Source organism: Hyposmocoma kahamanoa, unplaced genomic scaffold, assembly GCF_003589595.1.
Source record: "Hyposmocoma kahamanoa isolate Upper Pololo Valley unplaced genomic scaffold, ASM358959v1 211, whole genome shotgun sequence".
Taxonomy (NCBI): Eukaryota; Metazoa; Arthropoda; class Insecta; order Lepidoptera; family Cosmopterigidae; genus Hyposmocoma; species Hyposmocoma kahamanoa.
In genome coordinates, this window is record NW_020653732.1 from 8,524 (window position 1) to 35,757 (window position 27,234).

General features: G+C 35.8%; 1 protein-coding gene across 1 annotated transcript; it reads right to left on the reverse strand.

Annotated features, from left to right (window-relative positions):
- Positions 1-3,257: 3,257 nt before the first annotated feature.
- Positions 3,258-22,751, reverse strand: LOC113227598. Its single transcript, XM_026460555.1, has 7 exons — positions 19,556-22,751; positions 17,502-18,761; positions 14,181-14,772; positions 10,361-10,645; positions 8,079-8,295; positions 6,760-6,876; positions 3,258-3,559 (listed from the first exon to the last, which is right to left on the reverse strand). The coding sequence occupies exons 1-7, from the start codon at positions 22,377-22,379 to the stop codon at positions 3,269-3,271; spliced, it is 5,586 nt and encodes a 1,861-aa protein (XP_026316340.1). The 5' UTR covers positions 22,380-22,751; the 3' UTR covers positions 3,258-3,268.
- Positions 22,752-27,234: the final 4,483 nt, after the last annotated feature.

A 27,234-nucleotide genomic window follows, 5' to 3' on the forward strand; every position in this document is an offset into this window, starting at 1 on the left:
TTGAATTCGTAAGTTAAGGGCTTCCACAGACTTTGATCAACAAGTATTTGTGGAAGTGCAGTGTGAGTAAATATGAACTAATACTCGATGTCGGTGAGGATATTCAATGAGCTCCCGCCCATTATTAAAAGCGAGGAAAAATATTCACTGTTTCTAAATAAATTAAAATTACATCTTATTAATAAATGCTATTACAATATAAATGAATACTTTGATGACAAATAAAAATAATAATATTATAATGCATTTGAATAATAAATAATAGTTATTTTTGATACAAGTGCGGAAAGTTAGTCATTATTCACGAGTCTCGAGGCTTCTTGGCCCGAGCCAGAGGCGAGGGTCAAGACTCGAGACAAGTGAAAATGACAAATCCGCATGTGTATTAAACAACGTTTTTTAATACATTTGCGAAAAAACTACATTGAAAGTAAAATAAAACAGTATTTAAAAAAAACTCATTTTCTGCTAGTAAATTAAAATAATGAAATACAACCACTGCAACCATTATTTAAAAGTCTATGGAAATCTAGTTCTAACGTGCTGTTTTTGTTTATTTTCTGTAATATCGGTCTGTAACCACTTTTCTTATTATGAAGTCCTGGTACTTTTGTTTAAACTTCTTTAGGAACCCGTGCACGGTAGTGAGATACATTTTATCTGTAATACATAGAACAAATATATACATAAAAATCTCGCCTGTCACCCATTCTGGGGTAGGCAGAGACTGTGGACCTCCACTCGATACGTTCATTATATAGTATTTGTAAATAAATATAAGTTTTAATGACGAATGACTTACGTCACAAAGCACATAAATATACAACTTCTTTAGTTCTGTGCATAAGATTTGAAACAACAGTAAATTTAAAAAAAAATGGAAAAGTAAAAAGCACTAGTGCGAAAATTCCAACTTTCGGCACGATTTGTAGTACGAAAAATACCACGTTTTGAGCAACTGTATTAAAAATGTACTTTATAGTATATAATTATATATCTATAATTATAATCTAAGCAAATTCAAACTTTCAAGTGACATAATTCTACTCATAATATGACGTATTTCTTTATTATATGACTTTTTTTTATATTATTATTTGATAAATAACAATTTTAATTAATAATTGAAACCTCGGCCTACCTCTGATTTTATTGTTATGCCTAATAAAGGGCTCATATGTGTAGCATTATTTTAAATTTAAGACATATTTATCATATGAATACAATAAATATATTGAGTACCCTTAGTAAAGGGTTTTCCAATAAAGACATAACAATTTTGTATTTCAATAAAACAGAATTACAAAACAATCGACCTATTGAAGAAGAAATTCGATAATCGTGTAATCTTACTAAATAGTCCTGTCGAAGGCCACCTTGCTCATGCAATCTAACGCTTTAGATTACTTTTTATGGGGTTACGTTAAGTCGTTGGTTCATGCCAAAAAACTAACAAAGTGAACGTCACATAATCATTTATTCTATAGGCAAAATTTTTACACTTGACAACGTCATTTTTTAAGCTACTGCTCGTTCACTACGCTGACCTCCCTGAGAAGAACGAGCAAGAAACTCTAGGGATTGCTCTTTACAAATAAACTTAAATGCTATGGAATACACTTCGAATCTTATTTTTGTTGTCTTTCCATACTTCTTTATCTAAAACATACTCTTCAATTTTGTTGTATGACTTTTCAATTAAAATACTTTTAATGTAAGTTTTAAACTTAGGAAATGGTAATCTTAATATTATGCTACAGAATCTTATTGCAGTTCCCTATAAAAGAATCGTTTACCTTAGGTTAAGTCGCGGTACCATGAGCTTGAACTTAGTTCTAAGGTCAGTATTATGGATATCTTCTTTCTTAATGAAATTATGTATATTTTTACGGGCATACAAAATATTTGAGTAAATGTACTGTGATGCCACAGTCAAGATACCAGTCTCCTTAAACTTTTCTCTGAGAGAAACTCGAGAACCTAAACGGTACACAGAACGAATTGCTCGTTTTTGCAACATTAAATGAGCTCAGAAACAATACATGTGTGGAGAGTGGTGGAAAATTGGCTCCAAAGAATTAAATGCTTCAAACGTGCTCGCTGTGATCCTATGAACGAGATCGAATACCATTCTTATGAGGTTGCCAAGCGCGGGAAAACTAAAATCCGTTGCCCACCTTACCGAACTCTTAACGAGATATCCACGGGTAATAGGCCCGCGATTCTACGAACAACTACTCACAAACCCGAAAAATGTTACAAATAAAAGGGTCGTATTCCCGAACTCTACCCAATGCTCAAGTCAGGACTTGAGTATGATTTACTTGTGCTTGAAATCATACTCAAGTCCTGACTTGAGCATTGAGTAGAGTTCTGGAATACGACCCCTAAACTCCTTCTCTTCTTGTATTTAGATAAGCAGTAGTTAAAGTACTTTATTTTATATTCATTATTATTGTTTGCGTTAATGACGATCATATTATCCTTTGACATCATTGACTTACAAATAAACGGACGACAGGTCTAATACAAAAGCCACGAAAAAAATGTCCCAAGTCAACCTATTTAAACGTAGTAACATGTAAAGGAATATGAAAAAGCTAAAACGTTGAATTTAAATTGTAATGTCATCGCAGTACTGTCTAATTTTGCTTGCTTCGCTGTCAGTCGAACAAACGAAGACTACAGCGTGAATGACGCTCTGTATACGATTTTAACGCCCTATAAGTTCGGACACTTTTTTACGCGGACCCGACGTCCATATAATTGTAAGTCAATGTTTGACATTGTATTTTTAATTGTAATATTGTGGCATTCCATTCATTCTTAAATGTTGGTAACATGTGTACAACACTTCTGTAATGAATGAGAGAACGGTTCTAAGTTTCAAAAATATGTGGCCAGGAATGAGAAAAGATGGTGATAAAATTACAGATCTATGGTTTTTTTTTAAATTTTTATAATATCAAGTGACGGCACGAAACAAGTCGTGCGCCTGAAAGTAAGCTACCCGCTTGTCCTTAACAGTTGCAATGCCACACAGAGAATTAAATCGCAAAGATCTAAGGGGTACTTTCACCAGCACCCTTGCCCTTTATAACCGGACCATAGTAATGCTGACATAACTGCTTGGTGGCAGAAATAGGTAAGTGGCAGTACTTCCCTGGGCGAACTATTGCACAAGGAGCTCTACTAGGGTGACGCATTAAAAAAAATATTATATTCCTTTATTCTTGTATTCTAAATAATATTCTATGATCACAATTTTTTACGCTTTTCTATTCCTTTCATAAAGCAGCTGCTGAACGGTTTCGAGTTCCTTGACAGTTCTTACAACGTCCTTTGGGTTAGTTTTCAAATATCTCGCAAAATTAGTTTCGCCTCCATTACTCGCACTGTTGTCTATTAAATGTAGAAGTCTTGTTGTAAAAAGATGTAGAATAACTTCTAGAATTCGTTTTCTAGAACGATCGTATAGGTATAGTTCTTTCAAGTTACGATACCAATGTTGGTTCGTGTACGTTGCTATCATAGCTATATGTTTTATCGCATCGTGCAACTGTAAAAAAAAACTTATGTAAATAATCAAATTGTGACAGTCTACCATCGACCTTGAAAGCTAGTCTGAATTTTCATCAAATACCAATTTTGAACAGCTATAGCTGTAATATATATTTTTTAAACTTCACACTAGTGGAATAATTTTAAAAAATACAATACGTACTAATGTTAGCCTACTTATTACAAAATTCGATGTAAAAAATCTTTCTTATACGAAAAACAGGCAAGTCCACATTATATCGACCTTGCATACCTGTGAAAACTCAATACTAAGTATGCAAATTCTTAAAATTATTCCCATCTGATCCCCAAATCCACCGCCAATTTTAAATTGCAACTGATTCCCTCTATATTTTGCAACTCTCAACGGATATCTATCATTGTGTTTGTAAGGTAAGTAGAGTCAAGAGAAAAAGAAGTTTTGAAATCAAAGTTAATAAGTTACATAAGTTAGTACTGTTGATGTTGTTAATTTCTAATAAATTAAATAATACAGTTCGACCCTCAAATACATTTTCTGGTTGACTGTACCACAGTATTCACCAAAAATAAACTTGTAAATAAGGGTATCACAGGTGGGAAAAAAATATTAATATTTATTCTTGATTGATGATTTGGGGCGATGAATAGCAACATATCAATATTTACAGCTAAATTGAAAATAGCTCTTGCCCATGATGTCAGGCGTTAATGGGTTTTTATCCGATTTAAATGGCGTTAACAAAGCGCCGCATTAAAATCTCTGGACCTAGAAGAAGGACATAGACTGCTTATTGTCACAAAAATAAATCTTAAAAGAGGTGAAATAGAAGATGAATGTTTAAGGGAACGTGGGGTATTGGGAGCCCGGGGGTATGGCACTCCGGGGCTATGTCTTCGTTAATGTTCAACAAAATGCGTCTCTCGCGGGCGCCTCCGCAGTACCCCGCGTTTAAGTACTCGTACGAGATGGTTGTGAGTTTTTCGCTGACCGCTTATAAAAATTTCCAAACATCATCTCAGGTAAGCTGTAAAATGCATAGGTATAGGTACTATATTGTATTTACACTAGCTGTCATCGCAATATGTATAAAATTTTAGGTGTTATGCTTGAAATTACAATAAAAATAGAAATGGTTTTTACTGTTTTTTTTTTTTCAATTCGATGTTACGCGGATAATGAGAGCTATTTCGCTCTCCTTACCCCATTGCAGTATCTACTGGATATTCCAAATACCTTTAACACTTTCTTGTTTATTTTCAATAGTTTTTAACTTATTTAATTCGTTAGTTTAATTGATATATTTTTTCAGACTGATTGTCTATAATGGCTCCCATTTGACATGCAGGATACTTACCAGCTCCCATTTCCCGAACTATGGAGTTACGCGAGCGAACGACATGTTTTAGTTTTTTATTTGGTTTCATATTTTTTCGGTGGGCCTACCACCATAGCCTTTCCACAAATAATCTTATTTCAATGTAAGCTTAAAGTAAGCTTGTTAGTAAGATTATTATAATATTACTTGTACCATGACAAACATGTCAACCAAGTAATGTATTATAATAAAATGATTAAAAGACGAATGATTTCCCAATATTGTCTATTCCTTACTAAAAATAAGAAAGAAATAACGCTATACGAACTATATAATGTCATCTTTTTCTTTTTTGATGTTCCGAATCGTCTTATAGTAGTAAGAATTTTAACCGTTAAAAAAGAAAACTATGCAATAATAAAATATATTAAAATTACGTTGTTTTCAATTATTTTTCCGCATTTTCATGAAGAAAAACAAATAGAACAAGCTGAGTCTTGATAGTTACGTTGTGAATTCGGAATCATAGTCTAGTGTCAACTGTTAATGTCGCCAAGGAGCATATAGATGTCGCTGTCATAATTTTATGAAATAAACATCGCGTATTTTTTTTTTTATTAAATAAAAAATAAACAAAATATTGAAGACATTTATGTAAATAAATAAGTTCAACTTAACTTTTAATAATTACAAATCTATATTTATCTGGCTAATCGAAAATAATATTGTTTCCACTGTGTCCAAGTAACTATTTTAAGATTGCTAAATTTGACACAACAACAACATTACTTTAATGTTAAAGTCGCGTCTTAGTACGAACTGAGTGAATGAATAGTCATAAACCAATAAAACATCATAGTTTTAACATTATAATAAGCTAACTTTAAGCGCATCATGGTACGAAAAGTCAATGTAAAGTTAAAGCATTATTGTTTTAGAGGCTGTGGTAGGCCCCCAGATCAACGAAGTTTTATTATAAATTTTCCTTGATAAGCTCCCATTCCCCCACGCTCCCCTATATAAAGAACTAACTTTACAACTACCAGCAGCGGACCAGAGATGTCACTTTAACAATTGTAATTTTTAAGTTTATTGAATATCACGTTGTTTGACCACCATGATAATCTGATGAAATTACCACACTAGTTTGTAATAATTGTTAATACAAAGTTCGAAAACTTAGAAAAAATTCCTTCGATCTGGCTGGATTCGAACCAACGTCTTCTAGCAAACCGTGCCAGATGTTAAGCCAATAAACCAACGAAACGAACTAGCGGACCTTACAAATTTTTCTATATGCTTGTTGCAGATCTTTGTTTCTGGGTTTTAACGACTTTTTTGCCGTGGCGCCATCTGTGAGAAATCTACGAAAGCGTTTCTTCACTCATGCTCCTTCTCTTTTGATCCTTTAATAAACGCCCTAAGTGCAAAACATTGAGCTACTCAGGGCGCTATGATTGTCAAATACATAATCAGCTCTTGGATTCCCCATTGGAGTAGTCAGAGACTATCGAACGTCCCTTAACACGATCCTGACAAATCTTTCTTGCGTCGTACAAGCTCATATTCTTCTCACTACGCACTCCAGTCTGTTTATTAACCTACAACACTGGGTCCCTCACTATGGACCTCATAAGAAGGCTCAAGGTCACTCAGCGGGCAATGGAGAGAACGATGCTCGGTATTTCCCTACGTAATAGAATCAGAAATGAGGAAATCCATAGGAGAACTAAGGTAACCGACATAGCTCGAAGAATTGCTCAGCTAAAGTGGCAATGACGACGAGACGATCTGGTAAAGGTCGCGGCAAGCCGATGGATGCAGACAGCGCAGGACCGATCGTCATGGAGATCGTTAGGGGGAGGCCTATGCCCAGCAGTGGGACTTTGGAAATACATACATCGCTTAATCCTGTGTCCAGAGAGAGTAAGAAAGTCTTGAAATCTGCTACTTCCTTTTGGTGAACGGCTCCAAGCAACCAGTTGGTTTCCCTCTTCAGCTTATTAGAATGTTTAACCTTTAAACCAGACAAATACATTTATTTATTCAACAAGGTAGAGCCTAAATTACTATAAAAGTAATTAATAGATTTAGGCATTACTTTGCGGAAGTCCATGTTAATAAAACTGGAAGTAAATTAATTTGCTGCTTCGTGAACTAAGTGAAGGTTAAATCGTGCAAAAGAGCTGCGCTTGAGTTGAATATTTTTTTTTTCATGCACTTAATTAGTGGAAAGAAGTCGGGAGTTTATAAGCTCGTCTGTGACACGTGTAACAGTGTCTAGATAGGTCAAACAGGGCGTAACTTTGTAACTAGATATAAAGAGCATGTTTCTTCGTTTAGGCATAAGCACCCAGACAGGTCCAATTTCGCTAAACATTTATTAAAAACAAAACACATTTTACCAGATTCCTATTCTTATGAAATCTTACATTTTTGCGAAAAAGAACTACGTCTGCGTGTTTTAGAACAGATGGAAATAATTAGGTACAACAACAGTGGTTGTATAATAAATGAACAATTGAATTCTGCATCATCACCTTTATTACGGGTATTTTCGGGTTTCAACAATAGCAACACTGGGGGTAGCGGGGTATAAATACACGAACCGTTCTGAACGAGCTTCGGCCGAGCGTCGGGCAATCAACAGCCCCTGAGGATACCTCGTAGAGGCGAAACATGTGTCGGGTATATTTTTGGTGGTGATTTGTGACTGTAGTTGCGCTTGTGTTATTTATTTTATTAATTTGGGTTCGTGGAGAAGCAAATTAATTTTTCTTCCAGTTTTATTACAATAAAAGATTAAAAACTAAAGCCAGTGGCCGTAGCATGGCAGATTGTGTATAAACCTGCCCGTGATATTTCATTCAGTTGATAAATCTAGGTTTGCTTATTTGGCAATGAAAAAATTCTTATACATTTTGAAGAACAAAAGCAACGATTGCAACAACAATTGCGTATGTAGTTTATCTATATCTTTGTCGTTTAATCATCGCCGCGAAAACCATAAAACAAAAAAGTTAAACAACTTATGTCACAGGGTGACGGGCGCGGTGGCTGTGTTTCGGGGAACTGAGTGACAAAAATATTCAACACAAGCGCGGCTGTTTTGGACGATGTAACCTTCACTGGGTTCTCGAAGTAGCAAATTAATTTCCTTCCATTTTTATCGAGGCCTAAAAGATTATTATTAGTTCAGATGTGTTAACACAAACTTACCTTATGTTTTCTTATGTTCCTATAGCTCTTTGGTAAAATGCCTCGATCATTTGCAAAATTTCTCAAGTAGTTATATAGTTTACCTCCTCGACGTCTAGTAAATTCGTTCGCTTTTCGGGTAGACGATCTTTTCACAGTTGTATGATATAGATACAAAAGGTATTCCATGAGTTGTAAGTCGTCGGGATCCATTGCTTCTTGCTTATTGTAGCTTTCGCTGGAAGACCATTTTATTTTGTTACGATTATAAATGCAAAGATCCAACATACAGAAAAATTTACTCGACCCGGTGAGACTTGAAGTCACGCTCCTGCTGCACCGCAGCATTGCTCTTACCAACTGAGCTACGGGTCCAGTTACCGAGCCGTCGAAATTCTCCTATATTTGTTTTTGTCATAGATCTTTGTAACTAGCTTTCGGCATTCGTCGCCGCTAGTGACATCTTGTGAGAGATTTTTCAATAACTTTCTCGCCGCAGCCGTTACCTTTACAGGTATCACAACTAACACAGATCAATCAAAGGTATTTGTTTGGATTTTTTTAAAATAACTCCACTAGTTTTGTTATTTTTATGAATACGAAGATCGAACACGATAACTATCATAATAAAACTAATAGAATTATTTCACAAAAAAAATGTAAATAGATAATTTATTATTAGCGAAATGTTCCTCATAACCGAATACAGTTTCACTAAAGGGTAGAAAATTTCACTAGGCCTTAAAATATAATGACCAAAAGTCTGCAGTCCTGTGACTGGTTGCAGCAATATCATCGGATTCCCATAGTGTAACAAATTTCAAGTCAATCGGACAAATAAAATAAATATTCATTTTATAACTGAGAATCTTATGTTAACTAGTATCTTTAAACAGCTGAATTGATCATCAAACATAGCTTAAAATCATTCGAATGAAATAACACTTCAAATAAAAAAACTACTTCGAAATCAGTCCTTGAGTTTGAGAGCTACGATGCCACTGACAAGTCTTCATCCTTATAGTCACACCGCGGTAAGAAGCTTGTAACGTTATTTCGTAAAATTTAGTCTGGTTAGAATGACAATTGTCAAACTTCATGTACCAATGATGGAATACGATCAGTGAAATCGAGAATCGATGTTAAAATATATCGATTAACCCATAAGTGAAATCAACTTGTTGAAATTCATTAATATAATCCACCTCACAAATAATGGCGAATAAGCAAGGCGCCACTGTTTGTTATTTTTCAGTTAAATAATTGGATTCACCAAAAATACACAATTTAGCCAAAAATATCACAAATGCAGCTGACAACACTTAACATTTTAAAAATTATGATCGACTCTACATTTTCGATGAATCCCAACACAATTTTTTTCCGTCAAACGCAACTTCAGCGTATTATCGCATATCAACGAATGGTACCGTAAATATGTAAAGCAATGCAAAAAGCTAATTTTGTTTTTTGTTGAACGCTGCTACATTTACGTCGTCTTAATGTTCCTGACCTATCATTCTAATCAGCTAAATTTAATGAATCGTAGTGATTATAAGTATGAAAACCATGGCTTTTATATAGAAGTCAGCTGAGAATTTTCGAATCACTCAAAAGGACATGGAGAGACTGAAAAATTAATGCTTGGATCCGAAATAGGACCAAAATTAAAGATGTATATATTCAAGAGCGTGACGAAGAAAAGTGGATGTGGGCAAGAGTTGCTGGACAAGGCGAATACTGGAATGGAGACCCAGAGCAGATATTAGAAGGCATGACATACCACCGTAGCACAAAGGACGATATCCGACGACACGGAGGACGGGACTGGACACGCACGAGATCGACAAAAGTGGAGGAAGAGGGAAGTAGCCTACAACCAAGATTGCATAACAAAAAGGCCGCCATGATGATGAAAAAAATATCATTACACTCATGATAATTTTTTTTATACTATCAGGTGACGGATGGAACAAGTCGTGCGCCTGATGGTAAGCTACGCGCGTGTCCTTAACAGTTGCAGTGCCACTCAGAGCTTTAAATCGCAAAGAACTGACATAAATTGAAAAGTCCCATGTGCCTGTAATTTCACGAGCCCTTATACCCTTCAAAACCGGAACGCAATAATGCATTACTGCTTGGCGGTAGAAATAGGTAAGATAGCCGTACTTCCCTGGACAAACTCTTTCACAAGAAGCTCTACTGCTGTTTATCATTTATCTTCTTCATTTATTAAGCTTCTTGTATTTGTGATTCTGTGGCTCCTTAGCCAGAAGCTTTTAGTTCTTTTCATTAATACTTACATCAAGTCTATAATTTTTTTCAACGCTGATCGTATTTCTACAGTAGTCGTCAACCAATCATATTGAACCAATGCTGCATTGTCAGTCGAAATCATATCATTCATGACAGTTATGTACGATTCCACCATTTCGTTTTTGTCACGTACATACAACCTATCTACTTTCTTTAAAGTATCGTAAATGCCAATTTGGTCAGAATGGTCCATTATTAGTCTCATTTCTTTCACGCTTCGAGTTTTGTCTGGGTGTAATATTCTGTCTAACTCCTTAGCTACGTTGTTTACTCTGAAAAAAAAATGTTATATTTATATCTATTAATTTTTATTACAGTGATATTCATATATATTTTTCATGACAATATTTTACTGGTTTATTGTATTATTTATGACATAAATATTGAAGAATTTTTTTAAATTTTTTTTGTTCTCTCTACATCAGGGGTTCCCAAACTTATTTTGTCTACTGCCCACTTTGAGAATAAATTCTTTTTTAGCGCCCCCATTTTATCACCTACTTAAAAACCACTATAACTTCAAATTATATTATTTATTGTGAGCTATATTAGCGTGGATTAAACATTCATTCTAAACCATTGACTTACAATTATATGGACGTCGGGTCCGCGCTAAAAAGTATCCGAACTTATAGGGCGTTAAAATCGTATACAGAGCCTCATTCACGCTTTAGTCTTCGTTTGTTTCTTCTGACAGCGAAGCAAGCAAAATTGGACAGTACTGCGATGACATTACAATTTAAATTCAACGTTTTAGCTTTTTCATATTCCTATACATGTCACTACGTTTAAATAGGTTGACTTGGGACATTTTTTTCGTGGTTTTTGTATTAGACCCGTCGTCCATTTATTTGTAAGTCAATGTTCTAAACGAGACTTTTACTATAATCCGCTAGAGTTACCTAATACACCTGCCAATGAGAATGATTATTGAAACGCAATTTGATAGTATTCAGACAGTATCTTTTATTCAAAATAAAACAATCATAATCGATTCTAATATAAAAACTAATGTGAAGGATGAAATCTGATGCTGTTTAATAAGTTTGTTGATATCAGGTTCCAATTTACTCAAGAACAGCCGCAAGTCACCACGTTCTGTAACATGCAAACGATGCAGCGTTGTCACAGCACTAAAACCACGTTCACACAAATATGACGATGGGAATGCTATCAAGAATCGTTGAACGATTGACCACAATCCAGGATACAATTGCGGGATCGGGTTTTATAGCCAAAATTCTTGGTAGCCATTTTTGAACTTGATTTTTATTTCCTCGTTCGTTGTCAATTCTGTAAGTTCTTCTTCCAGCTGAAGAAGATGATATTGCTGTGTTGACATTTGAAAACGGATCCAACACCCAGTCTGGTATTTCCAAGTTCAAAATGTCCTGTATTGTTCGGTGAAGTCAATGTGGAGGTTTTCCAAATGTTGGCAGTAGGCAAACAAGTCGTCGTTACTGCAGGATACTGATAAATTCGGAAAATTGTGAAACTCACGTCTGCTCATATTCTTTATGTGTAGAATCAGTTTGGCTGCGAAAGCAGCAACGACATTTTTTGTTTTAATTAAATTTAGTTCATCGCCTTGCAGTTGGAGATTCATGCGGTTGAACAATTTATACAGGTCTGTCATGTAAGCTATATCGTTCTTTGATGTAATGAGCTTGTTGCGCAATTAGTATAATATAATAATATGTATCTTTAGTTTCCAAGAACTCTATCACAGAGTCAAACAGGTTGTAAAATCGAGTCAGACAATTGCCTCTTGATAGCCAACGAACTTCAGTATGAAACAACAAACGGTTGAAATCTTCGTCATTAGTAACATAAAGCTGATGAAATAATCTATCATTCAAATTGCTGTTACGGATTTTATTGCCTGCTTTGATGACATATTGCAGTGATTGAAATAGTCGTTCACTAAAATTTCTAGCAACCAATTGTTGTCTATGAATAACGCAATGTATAGCAAGGACATCTGGAATTTTATTTTTTAAGTACGCTATGAAGCCTTTATGGCACCCTTGTCATAGCCGGAGCGCCATCTGTAGCAACTGATATAACATTTTTCTAGGGAATCTCTTTCTCATCACAAATTTTTCCAATGTATGGAATATGGTTTCGCCTTTTGTATCGGTCTCTAAATTTCTAGCAAACAATAGTTCTTCACATATTTTCTCATCTTTAATTCAAACTTCACGTAAGACAGCATCAAACTTCACGTAAGACAGCAACAATGCTAAAGTGGACGCATCGAGCTGAATTGAGAATTAACTAGTCCTCAGATGATTGCACAATGATTCTTCAATGTTTTCAGCCATTTCATCAATTCGTCTTTGCACAGAATTATTACTCAAAGGAATTTTTCGGATAATATCTGCGGCCGGTTTATGAAGCACAGTAGTTATTACTTCCTTTATTGCTGGCAAAATTAACTCTTCTCCGATGTTGTGAGGTTTGCCTTTTTGAGCAATCAACAAAGAGATTGTACGAAGCTCGAAGTCCGTTGTCATCTTGCTTAGCAGCCGCCGAAATGAGTTCTGCTTCACTTGGCTGAGTATTATGCTTCCTCTCTAGGTCTTGAAAATATGCTACATTCTTGTCGTTCTTATCTGAATGCATTTTATTCAAATGATCTTGCAGTCTTGAAGGCTTCATAGCTTCATTCGAAAATGTTTTTAGACATAGAAGGCACAAAAGCGACGATGGGTTTGTGGGATTTTCAATGAATCCGAATATATTCCGCACAGTATTACCGTCTCTTCTTTTTTACTTCCGACATTGTTTTGTTTTGAGAAATAAGTAAGTAAGTGTTGAACTTAAGGACTGCTTATCTATTACGCGCGAAACCGCAAATGAAAATAAAATAAATGTTACGTTGTTTATATAGGATAGCATAAGCAGCACGCACCGACAGGAATAAGACAAACATGCATAAACTCGTTTACCTCATTCGACGCTCAATCGTACTGAACAAGTAATAACAAGTATTCTATGAACCAGCCGATTGAAACAGGAATGCACAAATCGGGTTATTTAACAAAAACTTGTTAAAACATGATTGCCCGCGGTCTATCATCTACGAAAATTACCTATCTAGGAATACTAATAACTATTAAAATGCGAAACTGTGTCTGTTGCCTTTTTATTTGTTCGTTTGTGTCTACTTTCATTTCGAAACGGAGCGACCGATTGACATGATTTTTATTTTATTTATTCAATAAAACAGGACAGATGTATGAACTACACGGAGAGAAATATCGAACCGAGTTAGTTTGAGCAATCTCTTAATTAATATTAGTTGATATTCACAAGTTGTATTCGAGAGTCGAGAGCTCAGTCGGTGCCTAAGAGTCTTCCTAGATGAAATTACAAATCTCCCCCTAAGCGTCTACACAACGCCCCCATTTTTTTCTGGGTCTCTTACCCCCTTTAGGCCTGCAAGATGACGACAAGACGACGATCTTCTTCAGAGTTCTTCTTTAGTCCACCACACACTGGCCCAAAAGGAGGGTTGGAAACTTCAAATATCCCAAAACAATTATGTAATCTTTCTCCAATTTGTAGATTTCATCACGATGTTTTCGTTCAAAGATGGGAATCGAACCCAACAATATATTATTTAAAAAATTCATAATTGGTATACGAATCATGCAAAAAATTTTTATTTCATATTTAACAGCCTACAATTTCTCTTCTGAGAGCGATAAAGAATCCTTTGAAAGGTTTACACTTTAAATAGAAAAACTATATCGTTTCTTTCGGCATATTAATAACATGATTGCTAGCCTATGAAACACTTACTTTCCTTTGAATATGTCCTTTTCTCTCTCTTCATTATTAGTGAGGCTGGTTATTAATGCTTTAGTTCCTGATACTCTACTATATAGTATATTGTCCAGCATTTCTTTATAATCTTCCAACTTCAAGTATTTTAACGATTTACCAGACTGTGGCACGACTAATACGTATTGGATGTTTTCGTTTGTCCTTAATTTACTTTTGGGTTTCTTATCTTCATCATGCTTAACGTCATCTTTCTTAACTTCATCTTTCTTATCTTCGTCTTTTTTATCTTCAACTGTCTTCTTCGTGACTACATCCTTGTTATCGTGATTTTTATCGTCTTTCTTGTCGTCTTTATCCTTGCCTTCGTTTTCGTTTTTCTTTGGTACTCTTTCCTTATATTTTTTTTCTACATATTCCTTCAGTCTATCTTCAATTCTTTTAATATCTGGATCGGTATAATTCATCATGTTTTTATAACTTTTATATTGTTTGGTATTAATAATGTATTCATGTGCCAAATTCTTGTGATTTCCAAATCGATTCTTTTTCAAACTATGATAAGGATGTAATTCCTCGTCAGAGTCAGGAAAATGTACTGATGCTGGCTCTGTAAAACAAATTCTTTAGTTCATGGTGACAGTTAGATATAGCTAATTATTTAAAATAGAGTTTTTGTAATTATAATCCTCCACCAGAAAGCAAATATCTTAACGATAAGTCATCATCCATCCATTTGTACGTCCCACTGGCAGGAGTCTCCTATAATCGTACCACCTTGTGCAGGTGCTGACTGGGCACGGGTGTTTCGGTCACTACCTGCACAAGGTGGCGAGGAGGGAACCGTCCACGTCGTGTCACGAGTGCGGCGCTGCAGATTACATCGCGCAGCACACCCTAGAGGTGTACAGCCGATGGGATGGGCAGCGCCGCACTCTGACGGGGACTGTAGGACAGGACCTCTCGCTGCCGAGGGTGGTTGCAGGCCATGCTCGGTAGCGAGGAGTCCTGGGAGGCGGTGGCCTCCTTTTGCGCAGAGGTTATGTCGCAAAAGGAGGCCGCGGAGCGGGTGCGCGAGGACGCGGCAGACGCGCACCCGCTTCGATGCAGACGTTCGGGGAGAAGGCGAAGGCAGTTCCCTGCTCGCTTGATCCCCTAGTGAGGCCAGCGGGCTCTGGACAGGGACTCCGGAGCCTGCATTGCACGGCCTCACTCGTCTGGGGGGCGGGTCGGAGGACAACCGACTCGCCCCTCCGTTGGCGCGGGAGACCTGACGCAAGCTAGGGCGACCGGGCGGCGCCGGCGAGAGGGAAACCCGGGGGGGTTTTAGTGGGATAGGCCCTCCAGTCTGGAGGGAGAGTCCCCACATAAAGATTTCCCCCGTCAAAAAAAAAAGAAATAAAATGGGGTCTCCTATAAGGGTCAAGACTTAGACTTAGTCCACCACTCTGGCCCAGTGTGGGTTGGGGATTGTGAACCTTCTTCGACATGCAGGTTTCATCAAAATGTTTTCCTTCACCGAAAAGCTCATGGTAAATTTGAAACTAAAGTTCGCACATAAATTTTAAAGAACTCAGAGTTGCTAACCTACGACCTCTACTTGAAACGTAGTAAGTCAAACCATTAGGCTTCCAAGACTTTTACAAATATAAACAAGAAAGACAAAGACAATAACAATAAATTATAACTGCCTCCGTAGCCGAACGGTTACCATGCTGGGCTATATATATAATTTATTTATTTTCGGACAACGTAAATCCATATTTAAATTAGTAACAGAGTTATAAACTATGTTAGTAAATTATTTTAAACAAAGATCGCGTAAATTCTATGAGGTTTCTTATGAGAGGTCCCTCCACTTTCTCAGCAACATTTTCAAGATGCTGTTGCTAAGTCTGTTTAAAAGAGAAGTGATTTTCTTCCGTAGTATGGCAGAAAAGGAGTCTGTTCGCGCTTCCGCAAACATTGTAAACGCACTACAGAACTTCGGCAGCCGCAACAGCATCCTAAAATCATTATTGTATTGGGTGTAGAGAGCAATGTACGACTTTTGTGTATGTCGGTACTGCAGGCTACCGCGTAAAAATCTTTATGAAAGTTTTTCTTCACTCTGCCTTTTGTATTAATAATTATTTATTTGGTTTCATTTTCTTACAGCAAATACAAAGTAAAGCTTACTCCACTCAGCATTTTACCGGGTTATGCAAGCAAAACAACCCGTCGCTGATAATTATGTAACAAATTTTCAAAAAGGTGCTGTTTCTGGTTTTACAGTATTGGTATCTGTTTAATGGAGCAGCAAGCATTTAGAAAAGAGTGGCTATACCCCTCAAACTCTCACAGGTACATAATACTTTGTGGTATCCGCTCACGCGATACATGCAGCCGTAGACGCATACCACACCTAGAGGTGGCGGTGATGATTTTATACCGATTTATCGGATATCGAAGTTATAACAGGTAAAAGAATTAATATTAATTGCTATTTCGGTAACTACTCTAGCAAACCATAAAGTTTTTAATGCCTGGGTCTGTCATTTAAAAAAATAAACAACTTCAAAAATACGTCACGACAATCGTGTGTGTTATTGTTTGGGCTGGTGATTTCGGTTTTTTTTATTGAAACCATACCGTAAGTAGCGTTTTTCAAGTTTACCCTGAATATAAATGTTCATAAATTATACTTTAAGGAGTAATTTCATGGTAAACGTTAGAACCACTTAAACGGAATATTATCATATTTATCCAAGTACACCAAACATTTCATTAGTGCTTTTTAAGTGCAGAATTTGCGGTGTATTACTGCATTTTATTTGAGATGTTTTTGTTGGTAGTACGGAGGGTATTTATTTAGCAATGTAGAATAATAATTTTTAAACGGTGATTGCTTTGTAAAGCTAGCGAAAATGCCAGCCCGATGCAAAAAAGCCGGTACGCAATGATGGCCGTTTCGACAGATTACAATAGTGAGGTCAAATCTCAATTCAATCACAAAAAAAATTACACATATAAGTTTTTAGATTTATAACTGGTATTGCAAGGGGTAGCTGATTAAAAAGTTTTAACAAAACGAAAATAAAAATGTTTACTTAATAACGTTTGAAGCGAATTTTTAAAAATTTCGAACAACAAATGTTGAGTTGTGTCATAAAATTATACATTCCATTAATTTTACTGCACGTCACTATTGACAACAATGTGCAGCAATTGCCTCCTTCAACGTAGTTATGGATTAATACGAAACTTGATGAGCGGACAAACGTCAAAAGGGCCATCATAGCGTGCTGGTACTATAGTCTTTTACAAGTAAACCTGTGTTTGTTTTGAAACAGAACTTACCGTGTTGACTTCGCAGTGGTTTCTCTTGATTATTGCGGGAAATTTTCTTGGAACCAGTTCGTTCGTGTACTCTATGTCCAAAGTAATAATCAAAGTCGAAATAGTCCATTGATATCGTTTTTGTTGGAGCTTTCTGTAAAACATCTAAAATACCACTTTTCCCAGGCAAAACGCTTCTAAACAAAATATTAGGTTTTTTTGATTTCGGTTTACGTTGACTGTCATTCTCAAACTTCTGTCTCAATTCACCGAGCTCTCTATTATTGGATCTGACATTTAGGATATTAACAAGTCGTGGATCATCGTCAAATTTCTGTAAGTCTAGCATTATCTTTTGTGGGTAAAATAATCTCGATTTTTCACGTAACGATTCTCTGATATTGTCATATTTACTGTCAGAATTTTCAACGGAATCTGCGTCGTCTCTTGACATTATATGTTTAGATGTGGAGGCATCATCTTGTATCAACTTTTGTAAGTCCACGACTAATTTGTGTGGTGAAGAATAAACATTTTTTTCTGCAAAGTTGTCATAAGAAGCTGGTTTGATATTTGTGTATGAGTTTCCGCCAGTGTCGTCTAATATTTCCTGTATATCTAGCGGAACTATTCTTAGCGGATGTGATTCTTTATTTGGAGGAAAAACGAATGATACAACGGTGTTTTTCCGTAAAACATCTTTACTTTTTGAGTCTAATTTTAGTGCTTTTATTACTTCATCCTTTGTAGCTCCACTTTGTTTCATAAGTACTTGAAGTTCATCTCCAGATGGTAACTCGTCCTCTCTTAAAATCATTTTCAATTCTGATTCGCTAATTTCATCGGGTTCATTTCTACCATCAACTTCTGGTTCATCATCTTCTCTTAAAATTCTTTGCAATTCTGCCTCACTTATCTCCACCGGTTCATTATCATCAGCTTCTTTTACAAAATTACCTCTAACTATAAGTTCTTCACCAAGATCAGGTCCTAAACGGTCAAGTGGATTAAAATAAGCATTCTTAGCACTGTAATCATATATTGGTATTCGTTCTGCGTTGCCCTGTTGTTCGTTATTTCTTGCAACATTTACAAGTGCGTCTTGCTTGTAAAGTTTAACTCTTATTTTGGGGTTATAGTTCGCGTGCTCAGAGCCATAGTTAGAGACGGGAACGAAAATAGGTTCTTTTTTGTTGTTATTGTTAGCGTTTTTGATATCACTTTGCGAGAGTTTCTTTGATAAATATTTATCAATTTTCTTGAACGGTTCTTCATTAGGAGCTGAAATTTAATAGTAAACTATTATTTGTTTGAAGTTTTTACACAAAATATTAAATTAATTTCATTGGTTAATTTAAATATTTTTGTTACAAAAATTTTCAGTGCGGTGTGATTATTTTTTTAAATTTATATACATTCTCCGACGCGAAACTCGAGCCACCTTGCCTTTCAGTATTAAATGCCTTAAACTTGAGTCAAACAGTCCTTGTTTACAATTTGTTTTTTTTTTTATTAAAAAAAATAAGTCCGCATTTTACCTCCCATCTCACATGATAGAAAGTGACGTCGAGGTCAACGATGGAACATGCGCACCTGTTCTTTCGCCTTGAAAAGGCCCAAGTTACAATACGTTCCGTTCATGGAACAAGACAGGGAACTCCATAGCCATTCGCCATATAAATGTAGAAGCAAAACGCTTCGTACGAATCCTTGGAATGTCCACAATATAGGGATAGAACCCCACCCTACGTCTAGTCACCCATAATGGAAATGAGGACGGCAGAATTAAAACAAGTCATTTCCCGTGACATTGATTACAGATTGTAAACCAAGGAAAACTTTTTCTTTGATGATAAAAATATTTTGTATTCTAAACCCTTTAGTAATAAAAATGCACGATAGCTCGAATTGTAAGTCTGAAGATGAACTTCTTATTAGCAAAAACTAACACATAATATTTGGACAATATTTATACTAAAGAGGAATGCTGACTCTCTCATGATCCATTATGCTCTTAGATTTGAATGAAAAATCAAAAGCCCATACATTCATGCAAAATATTATAACATACTTACGAATTTCATACACACTATATTCCTTCGTAACGTGTGCTGTGTGAAATTTGATTAAGCTTTCAAATTTCCTTTCTGTAACTGGTTCTTCAGGTACAAGACCAAGTTGTAAAGATAGCTTTGAGTTTTGTACTTGTTGAGATTGAGTACTCTTGGCTAAATTAGGTTTATATAATTCAACTACTCTAGGTACTTTTGTCATTATCTCACTAGAGTCATAATTACGTGAAGTACTTTCCACATCAAATTTCTCTGTTTTAACTTCAATGTCACTATTGTCAGTAGTAGATAAAGGCATCACTGTAGTTATTACTTGAGTTTCAGCGACTGTTGCATTTTCTTCTGTATTTTCAGTAGTAGCGTGTGTAAGTTCGAAGTTATGCTTAGACTCATCGATTGGTTTTTCAATTTGTGCATTTTGATTACTTATAGGTACTGTAACTGGTAGTGCTGTTGTGCCCTCTTTTAGTTTATCTACTTTGTTTTTATTCTGGGTAGATTGTTCTACTTCAGATTTTACTTCAGATACTGATTGTGGAGTTGGTTCAATTATAATTGACTCACTGATAGCTTCATTGGCTGACTCGCTAGGTAACTTACTAGTTATCTCATTACCTGGTTCACTTCCTAACTCGCTATCTCGTCCACTTGCAAAATCGTTTGATAACTGACTGGATGCATCATTACTTGTCCCACTCGATGTTTCAGTAGCTAACTTAATAGCCGGTTCATTTGCTGCCTCCTTTATTAATTTGTTTGTCGTTTCGCTCTTTGGTTCGCTAGCTAAATTACTAGCTTGCGCGCTTGCTAAGTCACTTGGGAATGTACTAGTTGCCTCTTTATTTCCTTCACTAACTGATGTTGATGATGATGTAGTGTATATTTTAGTAGTTGAATCAGTAGCCAATTCACTTGTTGACCCGCTAGTGCTACTGCTCAGTACCTCAATTGCCGTCTCACTGATTGTACCGTCATTTACTTCACTAGATATTTTAATAGCTGACGTAGTAGTCGATTCATTGAGAAAATTTCTAGCGAACTCACCAGGCGTTTCAGTAGTGGATTCATAAGCCGCTATACTCACTGGCTTATCAGCCCATTCACTAGCTATCTTGTCAGCTAAGTCATTAGTTGACTCACTAGTGGGTTCACTTACTAGTCCAATTTTTTTGTCGCTAGTCACTTCGCTCACAGATTCAGTTGTAATGAAGTCAACAGCTATTTCCCTTATAGTTGATCCTTTTTCTTCTGTATTTGAATAAGTAGTTAGTTCTTCAGTAACAATTGATTCACGCTCTCCTATGCGTCTTTCAATATGTTTAGAATCAATACTAGGGCTAGTACTTGAAAATTTGGTTTTAGTACTCATTACAGACATAAATTGTATTTCAGTGGTTGTTTCTTTGTTATCATCAGAAATTAACGGTACAACTTCCAAATTTGCGCCACCAGTAGAGACATACAGCGGAGCTTTTGATTCGTTTGCTGATATTGTTGAAAATTTTGTAGTAGTACCTTCAGATATTTTAGTTTCTGTGCCATCTTTTTGAGCTCTCACAAATGGATATTCATTTTTAATAATCAACACTTTGACAGGTGTAGCTTGCGCTTCGTTTTCAGAAGTAGATTCAAGTATAGCTTCTGTTCGAGATGTTGAAACACTATACATTTTTGCTTTATTAGCCTTTTTCTTCTTTTTAATTAACTCTACTTTTGTGTTCTCCATATTTGATGTTAAATCATCTGCGTATTCTGATGTTAAAGTATCTAACTCTCGAGTAGTTCGTATTGGAGTAACAGATTTAAAAGGTTGCAGAGGTAGTTGTTGATATTTGGTGACGATGGTGGTTGTTTGTGGTGAATGGTGAATTAGTTCAGATTTGTGTGCTATTATATTGGAAGTTGTGTCATTATATCTCAAAAAATATAGTTCTTCCGTGGTTGCGTCAATATTGTCGTCAGTCATTTCTAAATCAGATTTTTCTTTTTCCCTCAAATGAATATCTTTTTTCATGGTAAGGTGCCCATCATCTTTGTTAAGTGGTGCATTTGGAAATTCTGGAATATTTGGTTTTCCATTCTCGGAGGCGATTGAATCAGGGTCTTGGGTTATTTTCCACAAAGGATTTTTCTTATTTATACTAGGGTACGCACCAACTTCGTTGGATAATGCATGTGAATATAGTCTTCGAGGAAAAATTGGATAATCTTCATTTATACTAGATTGATTTTCCGACACTGGAGATCCCGCATTCGGGGTCGAGTTTAATGTAACTAAGTTTGTGATATTTTTTTTAACAGACATATTGGATGCTGGTATAGGATTATCAGCTGACTTCATACTTTTAAAAGTTCTCAGGTCGTCGAAATTTTCTGTATGTTGTTTTTGTGGATTTGTACTCATCGCTGATATAAGTTTAACATCTGTTGTTGATTCCATTATACTTTCTTTGGTCGTAGTTTTTCCTTCAGTCCCATTACCTACAAAAGCTGAATCAAAAACTATATCTGACGCTTGAGGCCATATTATATCAGATGCTCTAAAATTGAAACCCACTGTTGTAAAATTGTTTGTTGTCAATGTAGAATTATCAGTAGTAGTGGTAATACTAGTACTTGTTACGTTATTATTTAACGCATTTGTAAATGTAACGTCTGCTTTGAGGCCATCAGTACTGGAAATAATTGCTTCAGGAGCATCTGTATTTAAAACAATGACTTCTGGAGTATCTGTGTTTGTAATAACTTCATTAGTATTGCTACGAGCAACAATTACTTCGGAAGTTATTGTACTTGTTACAGTTACTCCAGGGGTGTAAATGCTCATGACGGTCACCACGGGAATATCACTAGTGACAATTGAATGCGTATTTTTTTGAGTAACAAGTTCGACATCATCTTCAGGTAAAATATTAACTTCTTTATCATTTTCATCTTCTTCGGGAATCACGTTAACTTCTCTTCTCCTAGAATTATCTTGCAATTCATCATCCTCTCTAACTGACTCTATAATATCTCTATCATTTCTTAAAGATTTCTCCTGTGTTGAGATGGATTGGTTTTCAGTGTCTCGTATTAAACTAAGAGTTTGGTTAGTACTATTTTTTAAAGAATTTTCTACTGGATTTACACTTTTTAGTGTTGAAATAACAATGTCACTATATGTACTTTTTTTTGATATATTTTCATTTAAGTTCAAGTTAAATTCGTTAAGATTATTTTTATTTGCAACATGGACTATTTCTTCATTAGTTCTCATTTTTGGTGACATCGTATCGTCTTGTATTAAATTTTCATTTTTGGTTGTACTGTTTGGTGTAGAAGAAATAGTACCACGGCTTTTACTTTCATTTGTTTTATTAGGGTCTCCAGATTTTAATCTGTTAAGATTACCTTCAACTACAATGTGAGGTGGTTCCTCATTAGCTTTCATTTTTAATGACTTTGTGTTATTGGCATCTTCAATTGTAATTTCTATGTCAAGTTTTTCTTCATTACTTCTAACATTTCGTTTTATTTTGTCTTGAATTGGACTACTGGTTGTGCCAATTTGAGTACTGGTTGTTACATTTAATACTTCTGTAAAGTTTGCAGTTCTAATTAAAGGTAAATCGTTAGTTTTTATAACATCCTCGATTACCTTTTCAGGCAAAACAGAAACAGCTTCTTCAGCTGTAAGTATAGTAGATTCTTTGCCCATTCCCGATCCAGTTACAATAGTACTCGAAGTACTTTCATTCTGTCCTGGAACATTACCTTGTTCCAGCTCAAGTGGTTGAAGACCCTCTCTCAAAGTCAAGTCTATATATTTTTCCTTTTGTTTATCTCCGCCACGCAAATTCTTGTCATTTTTAGTCTTATTACGTTTCAAATTCATACTTCTTCTTTTTAGATCAGCTGCCTCTTCATTTAGTAATTTAGATACATAGGAACTGGTGTCATCTAATTTAACGTCGTTTAAAGTAACTGATGCAGGTCGCTTATCAACCTGTTTAGTATCAACCTCTTCAAGGATTCTTCTAGCGACTCTTTGCAGGAATTCCCTCTTCTCTGGTTCAGGTAAAAGATCTATGTATTTCCCTTCGTCGTTATCATTACAATTAACACTAACACTGAGGCAAATGAATAATATAATTAAAAACATTTCGTTTATATTCACGTCATATTTTTGTAATTACACTTTGCATCAAAACGCGGCTTAACTGAAACTGATGAGGTTTTTATTGTAGAAACGAAATTAAGCATGGTATTTTAATTTTCTACTCAGATTAGATAACATACAATTGGTTTTCTCGTGACGTTAGACATCACTGGTCTTTTAAGTAGAGAACACACGAAGTTTTATCGTCAAGTATGTAAATAACTTTGATAGTATACGAGACATATATTAGACATACGAGACAATTACACCAAGTAACTAGTCTCAAACTAGGGAAATTATCAGTTATACATGGAGAACACACTATGTCGTGTAATCGTTCATGTAAATAACTATGATAGTAAATAACATACGAGACAATCACACCAAGGACCTGATCTCAAACTAGGGAAATTATAGGATGAACGTGAAGAACACGTGATGTTTTATCATCATTTCTGTAATAACATACGAGACAATCACACCTAGTACCTGATCTCAAACTAGGGAAATTACCAGAGCCGTGGAGAATTCAACGTAGTTTGTCATCGTTTATGTAAATAACTATGATAGTAAATAACATACAAGACACTCCAAGTACCTGGTCTCAAACTAGGGAGATTACCAGAGTAACAGAACACTCGCAGAGTCGTTATAGTTTCAAATAGCACAAAACTATAGAGCGATTTAATAACATACCGTAATTTGATATTGTACAGCAAGGTATTAAGTAATCAATTACATTGTACCTTCTGTTGTTATAAAAGAAACAATAGTGTTAGTTTTTTTTAAATAAAAGAATCGTTTAAAAAGATTTAATAATTAAGTACAATATTTATTTTATTTAATAATATCATAGACAATAAAAGCTTAAATACTATAAAGTAAAACTAGGGTTTTTATGTTATATGAATAAAATTGTGTCCCGCGGCAAGTGCCCAAGATGCCGGCAGCGTTCCCCCTTTATGTTGCTATGCTAATGCGTTGGGCAAGGTAGCTGCCGGCCCTTGGGTTTTCCAGACAGTCTATTAATTTTTTGAATAAAATTTTATACAGATGAAGGGCACTGGGAGCCCACGGGCCAAGGGTTTCGACTCCAAAGGCTTTTATTAACCACGACATGCATATTTTCTGGAAAAATACTCCAAGGCCTTCGGTACAATGAGACTAAAAGCGAGTTGCTTGTATTTACAGGTGCTAGCAAATGCTATAACATCGTTCCAGAAGATAAGCTATGTGTCACGCCTCTTAATAAAGTCACTAAATTTAAGTGCCTTGGGCACTGGGTGCCCCGGGCCAAGGGTTTCGACTCCAAATTCCATAATTCCATAGCATTTAAGTTTATTTGAAAAGAGCAATCTCTAGAGTTTCTTGCTCGTTCTTCTCGGGGAGGTCAGCGTAGTGAACGAGCAGTAGCTTAAATGTGACGTTTTCAAGTGTAAATTTATTTTACCTTATGGAATAAATAATCTTTGACTTTGACAAAGGCTGTAAATAGGTAGTTGGAGCTTTAATAATATCATGGTTTTTATTAACCACGACATGCATATTTTCTGGAAAAATACTCCAAGGCCTTCGGTACAATGAGACTAAAAGCGAGTTGCTTGTATTTAAAGCTGGTAGCAAATGCTATAACATAGTTCCAGAAGTTAAGCTGTGTGTCACGCCTCTTAATAAAGTCACTAAATTTAAGTGCCTTGGGCACTGGGTCACCGATTCCTTAGAAGATAATACAGATATAGAAAGAGAACGTAGGGCGCTGGCAGTGCGGGGCAACATGTTGGCCAGTAGGTTTGCTAGGTGTACTAGTAACGTTAAGGTGTTCGCTATTTAAAGCTTACTGCCAGACCTTTTACACCTGCAGCCTATGGGTTAACTACAACCAGAAAGCTCTCAGCTCCCTGCGAGTTGTATAGGGTTTTTCAACAAGAACTTTGTTTTGTAAATCAAAATAAAACAATAAATTTAGATGACAATGATTCACATTTTTATTGTATAAAAAAAGTACGGATTGGCAGTTATGAATGAAAAATGATATCTGATAAATGTCCACCACGACCACAGTAACAGATGTCGATTCTATATAACCACTCAAACGGAATATTATCATATTTGTCCAAGTACACCAAAAATTTAATTAGTGCTTTTTAAGTGCAGGATTTGCGGTGTATTACTGCATTTTATTTGAGATATTTTTGTTGTAGTACGGAGGGTATTTATTTAGCAATGCAGAATAATAATTTTTATTTATAAAAACTTGTATTTAAACTGAATGCTTTTCTAATTTGCAAAATCAAATAGCCGCCGTTTTGCGGTAGGAGGAGCGCATCGCGCAAGCGGCTATAGCATATTCATCTCTATTTTCCCATATACATATAAGGTACAAACATGTGTTATGCAAATGCGGAATCTTTGTCTTTTTTTTTTGACGCTTCAACTCTGCACCAGTGTGATTTGAGCCTAAGGTTACGCTAGTGTACCTTTTTTTTTCAGTTCCACCCTTTTGAAAACTTTGTACAGCATGACAGCAGTGAAAGAAGTTACCAATAAAGTGATACAGCCCATGTGTCTACAACAACAACTTCAATCTATAAACAAGAACATTCACGGTCCCAAACTGTTCCAATCCAAATGCTGAATTTTGTCAATGAGTACCGTAATACCGTCGCTATTAGATGCACTATTCATTTGAGTTTGCTTTAACGCACGGGTCTTTCGTTTACTATTTAATAATTATTATATTACTAAAAACGTTTGTCTTTTTAAGTAAAAGAAATAAATAATGTCGAGTTGTTGTTGTTGTCGAGATCTTTATACCATGTAGCCTAGTCAAGTATATCTACGTAGTAGGTACGTAGATATCGTTGAACCTAGTCTTTTTTTTTATAGTTTTTAAATTCATATGGTAACCTTGGTAATTGATAGAATCATTTATTATACATACTCTGTTATTGTGTTAGTCAGTACACTCTGCTCCTTGTTAATCTATGCTTTATGTTATGTCCCGTTTTAACACGCGTCATTACATGCTTGCAAAACGAGATGGATAGTGTGTGTTATGTATGTAGGTATGTGTGGCTGCGCCCACCACCAGTTCATAGTATAATAATTGAGTGCAAAGCTAACCAGCGATCGTTTCACTTGTCAACGCAGCTCCGTTCCGTATATTTAACAGTGGCGACGAGGATGGGATGCTAGCTGATTCCGTCTGCGCTACTGCGAGACAATCGAATTCCGACGATGAGTTCTACGAAGCGGAAGCCGAAGTCGACACCCGGGACAAGCCACAGGGTCCCGGAGTTGTACCAAAAAGATTGTTATGCCCACGTCCCATTGTGTCTTATAAAAAGCACTTTTAATACTTGTATTAATTTAGGTTATTATAATAGAGGGAGAATGTTATGTATGTAGGTATGTGTGGCTGCGCCCACCACCAGTTCATATTATAATAAATGAGTGCAAAGCTAACCAGCGATCGTTTTACTTGTCAACGCAGCTCCGTTCCGTATATTTAACAGTGTGAAATATTGTTTACTATTTCGCG

What these genes read in the sequence shown, in the direction of transcription:
- LOC113227598 (XM_026460555.1), bottom strand. Translation starts at nt 22,379, where the DNA reads ATGAGCATTTACACCCCTGGAGTAACTGTAACAAGTACAATAACTTCC. An exon ending in ACCACTGCGAAGTCAACACG is followed by an intron (nt 14,773 to 17,501) that starts GTAAGTTCTGTT and finishes TTTGTTTTACAG; the next exon opens with AGCCAGCATCAGTACATTTT. An exon ending in AAAAAAATTATAGACTTGAT is followed by an intron (nt 8,296 to 10,360) that starts GTAAGTATTAAT and finishes ATGGTCTTCCAG; the next exon opens with CGAAAGCTACAATAAGCAAG.